The sequence below is a fragment of the Apteryx rowi genome, unplaced genomic scaffold (assembly GCF_003343035.1).
Source record: "Apteryx rowi isolate R43461 unplaced genomic scaffold, aptRow1 scaffold_557, whole genome shotgun sequence".
Taxonomy (NCBI): Eukaryota; Metazoa; Chordata; class Aves; order Apterygiformes; family Apterygidae; genus Apteryx; species Apteryx rowi.
This window is the reverse complement of record NW_020450824.1, coordinates 118,714-134,671: the sequence shown is the minus strand read 5'-3', so window position 1 is coordinate 134,671 and position 15,958 is coordinate 118,714. Positions and strand designations below refer to the sequence as shown.

The 15,958-nt window shown below is 40.0% G+C and overlaps 1 protein-coding gene across 2 annotated transcripts in view; it reads left to right on the top strand.

The window, feature by feature from the left end:
* ANTXR2 (ANTXR cell adhesion molecule 2) overlaps positions 1–11,631 on the top strand; it is a 122,718-nt gene extending 111,087 nt beyond the window's left edge. For both annotated transcript variants that reach the window (XM_026081624.1, XM_026081622.1), the window contains one exon: positions 9,748–11,631. In XM_026081624.1, the coding sequence (XP_025937409.1) occupies positions 9,748–9,786 (39 nt within the window). In that variant the 3' untranslated portion in view covers positions 9,787–11,631. The remainder of the gene's footprint in view (positions 1–9,747) is intronic.
* The last annotated feature ends 4,327 nt before the right edge of the window (positions 11,632–15,958 follow it).

The window sequence follows — 15,958 nt, the reverse complement described above, 5'->3', positions numbered from 1 at the left end:
CAAAGTAAACATGTAAATCAGCTAGCTTTATTTTAAAAAAGATACATATATATAAACTTAACTTCAGTTGTATGCTCCAGCTTGTCAATGGATATTTATGAGGTGAGCGTAATATTATAACGGTTATAGCAGTGAAATACATCCTGAGCGGGGGAGCTAGTAAAGAAGCACAGGAATGTTAATGCCAGTAGAATTTTAATGCCCAGGAGATGGGGGCAAGGTGACACCAGCTCTAGTTAATGTTGCTTGTGCTGGCTACAGCGAGAGAAGATCAGTGATCTCAGTTCCTAAGAGCTGTAACACAGCAGGGCTTGGCTCCTTAGGCTGTCACAGGTATGTCAGCGTGTGCTGTTGCTTGTTATCTCTCTGTGATGCCTGTAAGCTCTGTAGTGGGATTTTTCCAGTAAGGAAATACCTACTGCCACTTAGCTCTTGCTAGAAGACTTTGAGGAAGGTGTTGCCAGTGCTGTCCTCTCAGCACCTAATTTGAATCCCTGCCATTTTTGCCCCTTTAAAAGGTCCTTTTGTTGTCATCATTGCATATTAGTCTGCAGGTCATGAGCACGTGTAGGAGTTTATTATGCCTGGTAAGCTCTGTATTGGGAGTTAATGATTCTGAAGAGGTTTGGAAAGCAGGAAATTGCCTGTTCTGTTGTATTACAGCAAAAAAGAAAAGGCTTACACAATCCAGTCCTGGACTGGAAAGGCTGCTGGGAAGAGCCTGACAGTCTCAATTTTGACCCCTTATGGAGAGGCAAACTGCTGGATGGGCCACAGGGAAAGAAAGTTAACAAGAAATAAAAGTAGCAAGAAATAAAATCAGGTGAACCAGATTCCCATCTGATCATCAGAACCGCATCAGTGGTCTCAGCAGACTGTAGGGGAGAGCTGTAGCAAGAAGACAGCTTTCAGGAGGATGACAAATCTGGGCTAACAGGGATGAAGCCAGCACAGAGATGAAAGATGCTCTGATAATGTTGTGAAGACAAGTCCAACATAAATGACACTGCTAAATACTTGTTTAGGAGTGACATTCCAAAATCTTCTCTTTCCTCATGGCTACATGGGCACTGATTGACTGGACTGGAGGGCACAGAGCTCCTGTGTGCCATATTAATGCACAAATCCCCACAGGGTACGTTCCCTTTATGGGGATTCTGCAGCTGCAGGTAGAAGCAGAGAATTTTCAGCTTCTGCTGATATGTGAGTAACAAACAGTGGAAGATCTTGATCCTCCAAGACTCAAATGAGTCAATCTTTTATGAAATTATATATTACAGTAGCTAATAGTAATGAAACAACCATTCTGGACAGCCACAGCTGTAAATGCAGCTCTGGAAAATGCAGTTATTCTTACCATAAGTTGGATGCTAAGCAATTCAGCAGTGTGCAGGAAATGCTTTCCTATACAGTTACTCAGCATGTTAAAGAAACAGCTCACATGCAAGGACAGCGCCTGCTTGTGTGACAAAGTACTTGAGAACAGATAGTCCAGCACAGGCTGGGTGGATGGATGCATAACCATTCCATCTCCAGCTTCCTTGATTTTACAGACAGCTTCATCTGCCCTTTCTGAATTACTGAGGAATACTGCAAGTGAAGACAAACATACCAAAGAAAACAGTAGCCAGAGATAGTGGGTTGAGGGTGGTGCGTAAAGAACTACATCTTAAGACCTATGACTGCCCAGCAGCAGCCCGCTATTTAAATGGTAAGAACGATTTAAAGTCCTTTTTTGAGTAGAGGATATTCTCTCCCTTCAACTGTCTGTGTTAAACAGCTTATAGTTCTTACGCAGTATAAGCTTGTCAGCTCAATGGCATTTGGAGGATGGTTGTGATGAAGGATCCACAGCCTCAAAGGATGTAAGATCTCACTGGAACCTTTGTTACAACATTCAAAAGTTGATGCTGGGTTCAAGGTTTTATATAGTGATGTGATCCTGACTTCCTTTAATTGCTGCAGTCTTAGTCTGTGCATCCTTTTAAGCAATTACATAGTATAACAAGGCAGACCAATCCAGTAAACTTAAAACATTTGCTATTTGCAGTTAAATAGTTACTCAATTTTGGGAAAGCTTGTCTGTCATTTCCATGCAGTGAAGCCTTCAGTGAGGAAGGTAGTGATTAGTATGTCTCATGTGGCTACAAAAAGCCTTTCATGCAGGAAAAAGAGTAACAATTCTACTGCTGAATTTCAGCTTTGGAGTTAGTACTGTGAGGACTGTTGTGAATGCTTTGGCAAATGCAATACACATTTGAGATACAAACAAAAGAGTTTTTTTCTTTTCTTTTTTTTCTTTTTTTTTTTTTAAAGAAGGAGTACTTCTGCCTCTCTGATGCTTCTTTTAATCACATACAGAGGCAGGACACATGGTCTAGATTGGCTATGTGCATCCAGATGTGAATTAACATTTAGACCAACTTATTTCCTGCTTGGGCATGACATTTGACTGGCCCTCTGAGATCTCCATCTACTGTTCTTCCTGAATCCTCTGCCTTTGTCCAGCCTGGCTGCTGATGGGCAGTGCTCTTCCATCTGGGAGTTAACGCACAGCTGAAGAGAGCAAGGAGCAGAAGGGATTAAATCCAAGGCAAGGGGAGGAAACAGAGGGGCTCTCCCAGTCCAGACATCCATACCTGTGTATGTGTCTATCCTTTGCATATATGTCATATCCTAAAAAAGATGCTTCTCAGAAAGCACTCCTGCTGTTACTTAATAATAGAGAAAATTATTCTCTGACATGACTTAAGGCAATAAAACTCTCCCCAGCCAATCGGGCAGCTACAAAGTTTCCATCCAGTTCCCCTCCAGCCCATCCCTACCCTTGCAGCGCCTTCCCAGCTAACGCTATGAACAGTTTGGTGGGGGTGAAGGGGGGGAATGAGCTTTGCTAGCCTGCAACCTCACTACGAGACTGCTAAGGTCATGTCAGCCTAAACAAATATAACACATACAATTTCTTTGATGACCAGTTGTGATCTTGTATTCATTTTAAATCTGTTACAGACCTTTGTTAGCTTTCATCTGTTTCAGTTTGCAAAGATCTAGCAAGATTTATTAGTGGCCTCCAGAAAAATGTTGCCTTTTATTCTCACCCCTGTACATTTTGAAACACTCTTTTTGCTGAGCATTGTGCCTTCTGTCTGTGGTACTCTAGGGGGAAAAAAATCCCAATGAACTGTCTTAAATGGTTGACCAGGGCATAAAGTTTTATGGCTGTACATCTTCTCAGCTTGAAACCGAAAGTACAGATTGTCTCTAGTTCATTTTTGAAAATGGAGAGAAACAAGAACTATTTTATGCTCTGGATCACTCACGAAATACACTGTTAATATTTGYACAACACTTCTAACATAGAAGGCCAGCTTTGGCAGTGTGCGGAGTGGGCAAGACTCCAGAGAGGTCAGTGAAGTTTCCTCCACCAATGACTGGTGCCTCTGAAGTGCCCAGTGTTACGTTACAGATCTTTGGAAAGCAGTGCATGTTTGTTCACACATGCACACATACAAATTAAAGTACTTTTCAGACCTGTCTAGCCAACATCAACAGATGAGTTCCAAGCTTACAGCACAGCGCAGTCCAAAAGGTTTTCCACCTCCAAAACGCTAAGCGTATTGTTCCAGCAGAGCTACTTTCACAGAAGGTCCCACTGGAGGAGGAAACACGACTGTTTCAGTAGGCATCTCTCTGGCTTTTTTTTTTGCGTTGCCATGTGAGGCCCTATTCTGCAATCTACTATGAGTGTCCACTTCCTTTGAAACTGTGTGTCCTGCAAGCAAGCAAGTTTATCTTGATTGCCCCCTAAGTTAAAAAGAACTTCAGTAAGATATTCAACAATGTAACAAGTGGCTTCAGCAAAACATAAAAAATACTCCTTCTTGGGTAAAAACTGTAGCCTTAGGTTGATCTCTCTTTCTCTGTCTCTCTTTTCTTCTTTTTTTTTAATGATTGTCATATTCTTCTCCTGTAGTACCTGCAGTACATCTTTTAGCACTTCAGAATTACGGGCTTTTTTTTCCTGCTGAATCTGGTGCATTGAGACAACTCCCATATCCCACAGGAAGATCACGGAACGCTTGCGTAACTCATGTTTTAATTACTCTAGCCCTAAAACACCTTTTTAGTTCAATTTTATACTGACTACATGTTGGTAGTGTTAAGGTTTATGATCCAGTGATTTACAAGGCATGATACATCTGAATTCAAATTGGTTGTATTGATTGTTTAATTGGGTATGAGGACATGAGTGTAACATTAAGTTCCCAAACGGGCTGATCACGGTAATGTTGGTAGGATGGTAATTCATCAGTTTTATCAGTTTCACAGCACAAGCATCTTTTAATTCTGCAGGCCAAAAATAGACTGATGAGTCTATTTTTTAGTAAACAGTGCTTCTAGTAAAGTAAATAGTGCTTTTAGTAAAGTTTCGATTAATCAGAATAAAAATGTAATATTCTGTTTCTGAGAGCTGATCTTAATGATGAAATAAATTTCACTACATAGGAAGTTTTGAGTTAGTTTAGGGAAGCAACTTACACACTTGCGAATGATTTGCCCACAACCAGCTTGCTCTAGGACAGTGAGGTTGTTTACAACACATACAATCTGATTTTCAGTTGATGTGTATTGCAATCCATATTGGCTTGATACAGAGCAATTAATGTTTAACAGAATTGAAAATTAGTTTTCTTCTTCTGTCTACTTCAGTTTGCCCATCTATAATATGGACGGTTTAACATCTTCTCACTTATACTACTTCGTTTGTATACACGTCATTATCTATTATTACCCAATATTGACAGCACAGGGAATTATGGTAGTTGGTATTTCTTAGGGGCTTTGAGATCCACCAGTTAATGGTGTTTTATAGATACTAAATCAATTTTTGGGCACCATTAGAATATTTAGCTGACCTCTAGCATGAAAGAGAGAAGTATTCCCTCCAAATTCACAGTGCTGCTTCGTGGAAGCTACTGTAACCTGCTTGGCCCTGGAATACCAAGAGGCTGAAAGAGAACTGAAACTGGAGCAGACCGCGTTGTAAGAAAATAATTGCTTAGAGGCCTTCACTTAGCCCAAGCCCTTTCTTCCCTCAGTTGAACGTCACCACAGAACTAAACACCTTCCTATGCTTGCCATGTCCCACCGTGTCTCGTAGAGCAAAGTGGCACCAGTGGCTTCAAGTGAGGGGATTCTCCAGGCCAGTAGCAGGCAGGATTTGTACTGTATGCACCAGGCTTGGAAATCTGCCCCTTGGATTGGTTAAATGAGCAGGAGTCTGACTGACCAAACAATTTCTTCTTTTTCTCTTTTTCCCCCCCATGACTCCTTGAATGAAGAGACAGGGGGTGGAGAGCACGGGAGATGAGTAGGAAACCATAGTGGTAATTACTCATTTTACATTTAAGAGTCTGTCCCATCCCTGACATCTCTACTGGTACTGTTCCTCCGCAACTGCTCTTTCTGGAGGGAAAAACGCTCTAAGCCAGCATTTAGGGAAAGAATTATATACGTGAATCAAACTGGAGCAAATTGAGAGCAGGAGAGAGGCTTGCTGATAAATATATGCATCTTATTTTTACTAACAAATAATAATAATAATAAAAGTACATATAGCAATTGTGCAAGTTAGACGATTTAACTGCAAGAGAGTGACGAGAGTTCAAAGCCCTTTACATTGGCTTTAATGCTTCCTGTTACCGTGTTTCATGKGTAGGTACTGCGAAACCACACACCTTGTCACATTCCATTACCGAAATGCAAAAGCTGCTCTCTACTACGCTGGCGTGCAGTATTTGCTGTTATGTAAATGACAGTACAGCGTTCCTGACCTTCTGATYAATTAGCACTTTCAGTGTGTTTTCCAACATCCTGATTTCAGCGCTGTCTTCGTGAATATCATATTGTTCACAAAAGATGGCTTATTATACGGGAGGCTTTGTTTTCACTTGAAATCTCTTATCATCCAGTTTTTTTAAGTAAGAAAAGCTAGTCAAAGGAAAGTTGCCAGTACAGAAATTAAGAAAAGTTAGAACTCTCTGAATATCAAGTATATCAAATACACTTGCTAACCTGATACTTATGGATTTAACTCAGAGCTCAGTCTCCAAGAAGCCTTCTGCTCAGGCTGGGCTGTTGTCACTCGAGCTGAAGGACTGACTAAAACTCCTCTGCAGTTAGCACCTACAACTTCCTTCTGCACCCTATGGCAAAGGAGAGGGAGGGCCTAGTGCGCCTGTATGGCTGCTTTGCTTGACAGCCTTTCTTTCCAGGCATGTCTGTGAAACACAAAAATTGATGCAACGTTTATGATAGTTCACGTACATATATAACATATATGTACATATGGGTGTATACATATAAGTATATGTAATATACATAACTTTATTTCATTTGTTTCATTATATTTCGTTACTCGAAAGCAATTTGAGGATACGTTCCAGTTGAAACTGTTTGATATAAACTACCAAAAGAGAAAATGTTATGAAGCCTTAAGGTAGAAGGAAAATCACAAGAGGTTCTTCCAGCAACCTTTTAACTATTTCTAGAAGCTGCCAGAGAACATGTGTTTAGAAAAAAACAGAGTATATTTTTCTTAATTCCAGTAAAATCTATCCCCTGTAACTCAATAAGAAATCACTTTTAAATTTTTTTAGGTTTCACAATTTCCAGATTCATTTTGAAACAGGGTTTTGTTCCCTTTCCTCCTGAGTTCCCCCTGCTACTGTTGAAAAATCACCAGCAACTCGCTGTCAGCCGTTAGAAGGTGACGGTCACTCCGAACGTTCAGGGCACATCTGAGAAGGCCTGAACAGTAGAGCAGGGCACAGCGCAACAGACCTGCTGCATCTCCGCTTGCCCTGGGGTGGACAGGACACAGCAAAGGGAGCAGCCTGGACCACTGACCAGTACCGGGCCTCTGTGCAGAGTTTACTGCTGGCAGAGCTAATGGGTTCATAGGAGCATTTACACTTGTGCTATCTGGTAGGATCCCAGTAAGGGCAGAGGTAGAAACCTAAGCTGCCTTTAGGAATAAGATTTCAAGGTGGAAATTTTTGCCTTATTTTCTATACCTGAAATCCTTCCTATGGTCACAGGATACTGTTTACCCTAGAATTAAGGAACTAGTTTGTATTTGTCAGATAGTTAATTAATACCATTTTTTTAAGAGCTAAAAAACCACCCAGCTTAACATATTGCACTTACTGACTTGCTGCAGTCAGGTCTAGAAGAGCATATTTTACTTTGAGTGATCATTCTAGACCTCATGTAAAGTGTTGGGCCACTCAACTGCCTTCTAAATGAAAACTGAATGCAAATACCAAAATGATTAATAGTCAAATCATTTGTCCAAAATTCATATCAATTCATGCACTGGTAACTATGTTTAAAGAACTGTGAGGAAGCTACGAACAAAAGCAGAGCTTTTGCAATGAAGGGTAAATTGCAATATTAATTGCATCATCCGAGACACACCGGGACTCTCTTGTTAACTGTTTTCTGCAAACGTTTTGTGATGTCTTGTTTTTGCCTATGTGGTATCACACTTGGATGTAAACATCCTTGCTGCCGTTGTTTAATGCTAGCTTTGTTGTCAGAAGTGCTTGAGTTGCATAGGTTTTGTTTTTTGTGCTCCAGAAATAGTTTGCTTCTACCACAGAATTCATTTTGATACATTCATTTCAGAAAAGCAAATGTAAAGGCTCGTAAAGCTGTGCCATGCCTTTAGGCTTTGTCTTTAATGGAATCTCTTAGCACTCCTGGTTTATCTCTCTGCATCTCTTCTGCATTTATAATCCAGATGGTAGCAGCTAGAAGTTACTACAATTACTCCATCCATGTATTCACCGCCTTTTATATTTATTATATAGTTGATAGGAGGTAGGATCATTAGAAAAGAATTCTGAAAAAAATCCTTGATCTGCCCTGCGTTGTGTACTTATTCCTGCCTTCAATCTCGAGAACACTGCTCCTTTCGTGCCAGTCAAGGGCAGATGCCTATTGAGACTTGCTACAGTAATGCCAAATAACGCTGTATGTAATCTCCCTCCACTATCACTGTTAAAACATTTGGATCAAATTGAATGGATGAAGGTAATATGGAATTCAGGCCTAATTTCTTTTGATAATGCTATAATCTCTTATGTTAAATAAGAAAGCAGTAATTGCCCCCCAAATGTATATTTTTAAAAAGGACTCGAAGCATAAGCACTTCTGTCTACTCCAAAACTAGCACAATTTGCTTGGGATCATCTTTTAAGGTTCTCCTTTAAGTTGCTTCATGGATGCCAGAATTTATTAGAAGTACCCAGGTAGGAAGTGAAAGGAACAGAGAAAAGAAAATATACTCTACTTCTTTCCTTTCCTCCTACTTACTCCCAGAAAAGACTTACAACCATCAATTAACTAAGAAGACTTTCAAGTGAAATCCCTCTAAGCTCAGTGAAACCTATACACCTGCCTACCTTTGAAAATTTCCCCCCTCCTTCCCACACACATATATATCCATATATAAAACAGGCTACTGTAAAAATACTTGTGGTTAATGTGCTCAAGAGGAGGGGAGTTCTGGCTCAGCTGCCCTAAGTGAATGTGGGTATCCAGTTCATACAGCGAGCTGCACCACGTGGTACCCTATGCTGAGTGAGTCATCTTATGGACTCCTTACTGCCCATCCAGATCGTGATTTTGTATTACATAGCCCACTCAAATGGAAAGACTTTGTAATTAAGAAAGAGCCTCAAGACAAAACATTTAACAAAGGTTAGTATACGCTGATTGTAACAGAAGCATTTTCAGAGTCTCCTTAATACTTAAGAGAAAGACTTTGGAGAATTACTTTCTCCATGTAGAAAAGTCCTGAACAAAGGCTCGGTATAAGCTGTCTTTTCCATCACAGAAAGACAAGGTACTGCTGCTTTGCCCAGGAGAGCTGTTTAAGGAGAGGAGTGATTCTGTTGAGACCACAGCGTGCTTCAAAAACCGATTATAAATTTGGAGTTTGAACATTTAAATAAGATCCAGAAAGAATTGGTATATTTTCAGTGATTATCCCAAATTAATAAAAGGGGTAATGATCTTCACTACTGGATTTGTTTCACATTCAGCTACACTAAAAACAGTCAAAATGCATCTAGACCCACTTATGGAGGAATGGTATTCTCAGATACAACACCATGAGAAACCACTTTTCCTTTTGGTGCACAGAAATTTTAAGAACCTAAGAAATGCAGTTTATAGATGCAGAGCCCTGGTTATTGCTAATAAAATACAATTTCAAACCAGCAGCAGCTCTGCTGAACTAGCAATCACATTTATCTGCACTGTACTGCATGAGGATTCTGCTTGGGGGAGATCCTTGGGGAGGTCTCCGTCTTCGCTGTGATCTTCATTTGCTGTGTTTAGAACAGGAACAAATGCTCAGGTTTGAATTGGTGCCCGATAGTTACTGAGAACTTCAAATTTGTAAATTATCCTCACAAAAGACCTGAGAGTGTTCAAATGTGTCTTCTGTGTCATCACCGCTTTCATAACATCATAAAGTTGTAAATCAAATGTAGTGCCTTGCTCTGGGTAATTTCCATTAACTCTTAAAATGTTTTTCATGCATATGTTATTTTCACAAACATCTGAATTTAAATCACGGTCTTTATTTAGCATGTAAGGTTCAGCATTTGAAAATATTGTTTGGTATTTATTACTTCACCCACCAACAAGAGCTTCTCTCTTTCTTCCTCCCCTCAGGGCCGATGTATTAACTTCACCAGAGTTCAATCTCAGTAAAGGAGGAGAAGAGGATACAAGGAGAAAATACAGCCACATTGCCACTTCTCAACCAGCCAAAGACAACCGAGCACTTCCTCGAATTGCTTGGATCATCTTCAAGCCTGAACTTAGAAGGTTTCTCCATTCCCCACTTCCAGGAGCCAGCAGTGCTGTACCAAGCTCTTGTGTTTTACTATGTTACGTTAATGCCCTGTGATTTGCAACAGTGACAAGAGGAGAAGCATTGACTTGCATGCCTACGCTTTTATAGAATACACAGTACGCATGTGCGAGGGAGAATAAAGGCAACCAAAGATGCTAATTTTTTATTTTTTTAAATGTTTTAAGGACTACAGATTCTCAGGACGCAATGTGCTTTTAGCGGAGATGCAAAGTTTCTCAGATGCAAAGATGGCACGTGTTATTTAAATAAGGACTATTAGCCATAGGCGAAGGATAAAAATTCCCACCAGGCTAAGCAAATGCAAGAGTTCACTGCCTTACAGCGATGTCAGATCACAAAATCCTTCTGAGTCTCCCACCGCATCGTGCCTTATGGGAACCTTCTGACTGGAAATCTTGTCATTCTAACACTGAAAAGTGCACACGCATGACAAAATGTAGACAGGGTGCCTCAAGGTATTGGTAGCAAGCAAGACTTTGCCCTTTGGTTTTTGAAGACACCTTTCTTTCATTATGCACCCGGGACAGGAAGAAAATTAATAGAGCGTTATTCCACAGGAAGACAGCCTGTAACCAGAGATCTTGAGCAGAGTTTGAGGGACTGATGCTTCAAGACCTTGACACTGTGGCTGGTGGTTTTTTCCCCTTTCCTGCATTAAAAGTTCAGTAGCGCATAAAACATCATCATCTATAAACATACCTAGCAGTAGTAGGCTTATGTATTATTTTTTTTAGATTAAAAAAAGCAGTAGCCACTAAGCTGGTATCTCAGGGTTTTTTTCCCCCCCTAAATCTCCAAGGGCTCTTCAGCGTCACAAGCCAGCAACTCTCTTTGCATGAGAATTTCAAAGTTTAATTAATATAATTAAAGGCAACAGCAAGCAGCAGCCTGTGAAGATTTTGCTCATCTTTTTTATGCCTTTTGACATTGAATGACCTATTACTGTATGTGCATTACTCGGTTTTTGAGGGGGCACTGAGCATTGGTTGAGATTCAGCAGTGGAAAAAGACCTCCTTCCATCAATTTAGAAATTAAATTTACGGGAGCGCCGGCCATCACAAAACATTGACAATGTATGCATTATAATTTTTTAGAAAAACCAGTGTCGTGTCACGTCGACGATGCCAAATTATGTTAGCGTGAGCGGAAACACTGTGGGGGAGGAAGGAGGGAGCAGCTGAAGAAAAAGGCTCAAATGATCCAGTCACTTTCGATACTGTACTTCAGATGCAAAATGGATATTCGAGTCGAAACCTGACAAAGCGCGCCTGCTTTGATGGGAACTGGTATAGACAATGACCAGTGGCTGGGTCAGTGGGATGTCTCTCTGCGAGCAGGGAGGCTTATCAAATGACACTAAAAATAAGTTCAACAACCATCACATTTGAGGGGAAAAGGCGAACATTTCACATTTGGTGGGCATGAATGTGCGCAAGATGGAAAGAGCAATGTGAAGCGTCCTGGTCTAATTATCTCCTTTGTGCTCTTCATTGAAATTGCAAGGGACATAAATAATTCTTTTGGTCGATGTCCAAATTCGTGGCACTGCCCAAAGAAGCCTTTACATATATCCACTCGCTTACATCTTTTGCTTGAGTTTATTTATGTCACTGGTAGCCTCATCATCAACAACCATGTGTGCACATTAGACTATAAATAAAATAATTACCTAAGTTTCTGTGATCATTTCTTCTTCTTCTTTCCCCCCCTGCGTCTTCTTCACAAGTTAAACCTTACTTTTGCCAGCTACACAGTCTCCCTTGCTACCAGCTTCAAACGACAGACCACCTTCTTGTGGCATCACGTGGTATACCAAGAAAGCATGTCACCGCCTAACTCTGGGGCTTCTGACTGTTCCACAATTATTTAAAATGCATCAGACACRCTGGTACGTACAATATGTAGCATTAGTAATGTAAATAGAACAATAAAGTGCCCAAAGAGATCGCTATTACATCTAGCGTAATTCCAGCTTTGATACCACTGGCCTTTGGAGTGGTTTCAAGCATGTGTGTACAAAAGGCTGATTTTATTCATGCAGACCAACCATCAACACATCTTTGGGTTATTTCAAGCCATTGATTAAACCTCTGGGTATTGTCCAGCTTAACTCAAGACGGAGAACCAAACTCTAAGTAGGTTTGCAAAGACCCGGGTGCTGTTCTGTACCACTCCTCAGGATACTGAAGAAGTATAGGCAGAAATACTACACTCGTCAGACAGCAAGTTAAAATAAACTCTGTTCTGTTTGACTTATTTTCCCTCCATTTTTAATGTAAAGCCACACATCCTTTGAGATATCTGTGAAATTGTCAGCTTGTATTTCAAGCAGTGCGTTGCGTAACATAGAAAAAACACGCAGACGAAGATTTTTTCCTCACATATATCTGCTGTCTCTCAAGGACTACTTGTAACGAATATAGCCACAGAAATATAAATTCTCTAATAATCTTTTGTCCTCTATAGCTGTCTATCCATATTCATTAAAAACACTGTGGAATGTGCAATTTTTCATGGAGTGGCTGATACCAAGCAAAAACGTATTTCAGGTATCTGCACTGATTTTCCCTTCTAATTGGCATGATATTACAGTATGTTACACTTTTCATTTAGTTGAAGATAACACCCTAAGAGTTTCATTATCATACAATGTGGAATATCTGTCACAAATAATTCTGGGGGCAAGAGGCATAGGGTAATAATCATTTAAAATTCACCGATTCAAAATGACACAAAGAAAGAATTATTTGGCATGATAGCTTAAAATACTTGAGAAAAATATAATCAGTAGGTTTAATATAGTATGTCTCTGGCACAATTTAAAACCTTATGTATTTCCTTCTGATAAGACCATGTCCGATACTGTTTTTATATCTATTTTACCCTGGATAATCAAAACAATAGTGTCTTGAAAAAATAAATGAGCAAAAAGAGTGATCTAGAAAATTTTCTCCTTAGCAGTATGTAAAAAACACACAGTTTGAAACAGTTTGATGCCTGCTGTTATTTCAATACCTTATTTCTAAGTCTAAAAAGATGGGAGATACAGATGACAGCACGCCTGTAGGCATTAGGTGGTGTGATCCTTTACATGTTAAACTGGTCTAGGTCACCTGATCAGATGACAACTCTCAAAAAATTAAGGGAGAAAGAGCGTAAATTCAGAGTTTCCCCTCTCAAGAAGAACCCTAATTTTCCAGGAACACCTGCTCTGTCTGGGTTTCCATTCTGTGCAAAATGAGTGGTTAGTTGTGAGGGCCCCGGTAAACACAGTACAGGACTGTCATTCGAAGACAAGCACTAAAAATATATTCAAGTTTCCATATATGTTCCTTTATGGTTTGGATGCTTTAATCAGTACTTTGGACGTTTGGGTCTCTAAAGAGAACAGGGTGCATGAAACATGTACTTTTTCTTCAAAAACAGAACAAGCTTGGTTATTTTATGTTGTAAACATGAAGATTAGCACAGAGCAAAGAAAAGAACAAACCTAAAAAAAATCCTGCTGCGTGGCAATTTTAAAAACGGCTAGAGAGATAACAATAAGAATAATTTCTACCGAGTTGTACATTATTTGACTAGCCGGTAAATGCCTCATACTGCACAGACACCGAGCATTCATTTGCTTTCATTATAGCTGAATTACAAGTTCTGCCTCAATACCAGCTTTGTAAATGGGACACCCTTTGGTCACAAGGACAGTGCGCTTACAACATACCGGGGATGTGCAACGTGAGGCAACGTAATTGTGGAGTACGAAGTATCAATTCCAGGGGACAAGGAATAAAATCTAAATGGATTCTTACACAGATGCTACCAGCTACACTGAAACCTGGTTCAGACACGGTATAACCGAGCAGAGAAAACCTGAAGCGCTGGGAAAATGCAAAGCTGGTTTCACTGTCTTTATGCTAGATTCCCTAATAATCCTGGATGCCTGCGAATGCTACTCAGTGGCAAGCTGTTTAAACAACACTGGGTCTGGATGATAAATAAACAGCATTCTGTAATAATCTCTCAATTTTTAAGAGATTTATCGATGCTCCCTTTACTTGGTCATGATAAGAGAGGGAAAATTTACCTCATCGCATACGAGAATATCACCAAGAGTACATTGGTGAAATGTTTTTTTTTCCTAAAGAGCAATGTGCAAAACACATAGAAACACCACCAGCCAGTCCTTGAGGAGCTTCAGGTACGACCGAGAGGAAGCAGGCTAATTTATATCAATGGGAAACGTCATTGTGAATATCCTAAATATGACACGGCTGTTTTTATTTTATACATTTTGATAATAGGAAGATTTAATTAGCTGGAGATAATATGAAACAAAATGAAAATGAATTTTTTAAGCACTCCTCTTCAGTCGGTTTTTAATTTAACTCGAACTACTGCTTTCATCAAACATTAATCCATTGGGCTTAAACAGAGTGAGACAGATCAGGCTGATCTTTATAAGGTGAAAGGTAAGGGAATTTTCTTGAGTGCCACAATGCAGGTTCATTCCGAGGCACAAATACTGCATGAAAACCCAGCCCGACTGTTACAAATTCATGCTGGTATTTTTCCTCCAGGAAATTACTGTGCCGCATTTCTCCTCTCCTAATCATCCTTAATGCGACACCACAATTCTGTATTTTACACAGAGATGCTAGTTTACGTAACATCATCCTGTTAAAATGTTCTAATGTAGATGCACTGTGGATGCAATCCTAACTGTTCTGGTCCTTTTAAAGCAAAAGAACACTATTTTTAACAGTCTCAGTAAATGGTACCTCATGCAAGTCAGGTATACATCCCTTACCCGTAATTTTGTAGACTACAAATACACAGTTATCCAGCCTCTCAGAATTAGTGGTGACATCAGACTGTACTGTTCACTGTTTTCACTTTTAAGCATGTCCTTACAATTCAAATCATGTTGACATATTAAAAAAAAAAAAGGTGAAAGCCACAAGTAGGGCAGATTTTACCTTTTGTGCTTCCTCCCTTCATGCAGAAAGGGACTAAAGGAGTTTGTGTGCTGTCATTTTAGCCAAAACATATTTTCCAGCTGTGGGAGAATTCTCTCTCTTATTGTGGCCAATATTTCATGACAACTCAAATTGCAGGGAAGGATAAAGAAACAGAGTGCTATCGATTAGATTTTCCAGGTGGGCAAATCTACATTTCATCCTGTGATTATTGACTGCTACCTCATGACTAAAATAACATTGGTTTTCTGTAGAACAGTTTTCTTTTTTCTAGCTCATTGGGAAGCAGTGAAGGTGCCATTGCCATCTGTCTTCAGATTTTAACTCAAACTTCTCACTCGTGAGAGGAGCCTCTGAAGAGAATTTTGGAGGCTGAATGTTACAGCGTAGAGAGGTAGGGCTGATTCTGACAGCTCCTGCTTGTGCCTCTCACATGCTGCTGGATGTTTCCCATCTCCTAAGAAGTTTTAAGGATGTCCTGGGATGTTTTGCTATGGAATAAGAGCTGGTGCAGAAGTCGTGGTCCCAAGAAGTGGACAATGTCTGTGGTTCAGGGAGGTAAGCTGGCAAAGAGATGCTCAGAACATGATTTCCTATTTAGACATGGCCACAGAGTATTGATTTTACATATATAAGCTAAGCTAGGGTGAGAATTCATAGGTAAGACTATGTGGGTCCTGTGGGCCAAGCTCATAAAGATATCATTATCCAGGGGACTATTCATATGCATGTGTAATTGAACTGGAGGCCAAAGACCCATTCACATCAGTGAGATTTAAGCATGTGTATAAAGTTAAGGATTCATTTCTTTTCCTCTCTGAATAATGGTAAGCACATTCCTATATTTTGGGAGCTACTTCAGATGAACGAATCTTGAAAAAGCACTGCTGACTCTCTTCTCCAACCTATGGACACTGTGGTTTGGAAAGCATACCAAGGCCCAGAGGATCTACCAAGAGAAAATATGAAGTGTTGGGAGAAGGATGCAACATAGCAGTAACTTGATTTAGATATACAGTAACCTGATTGAGA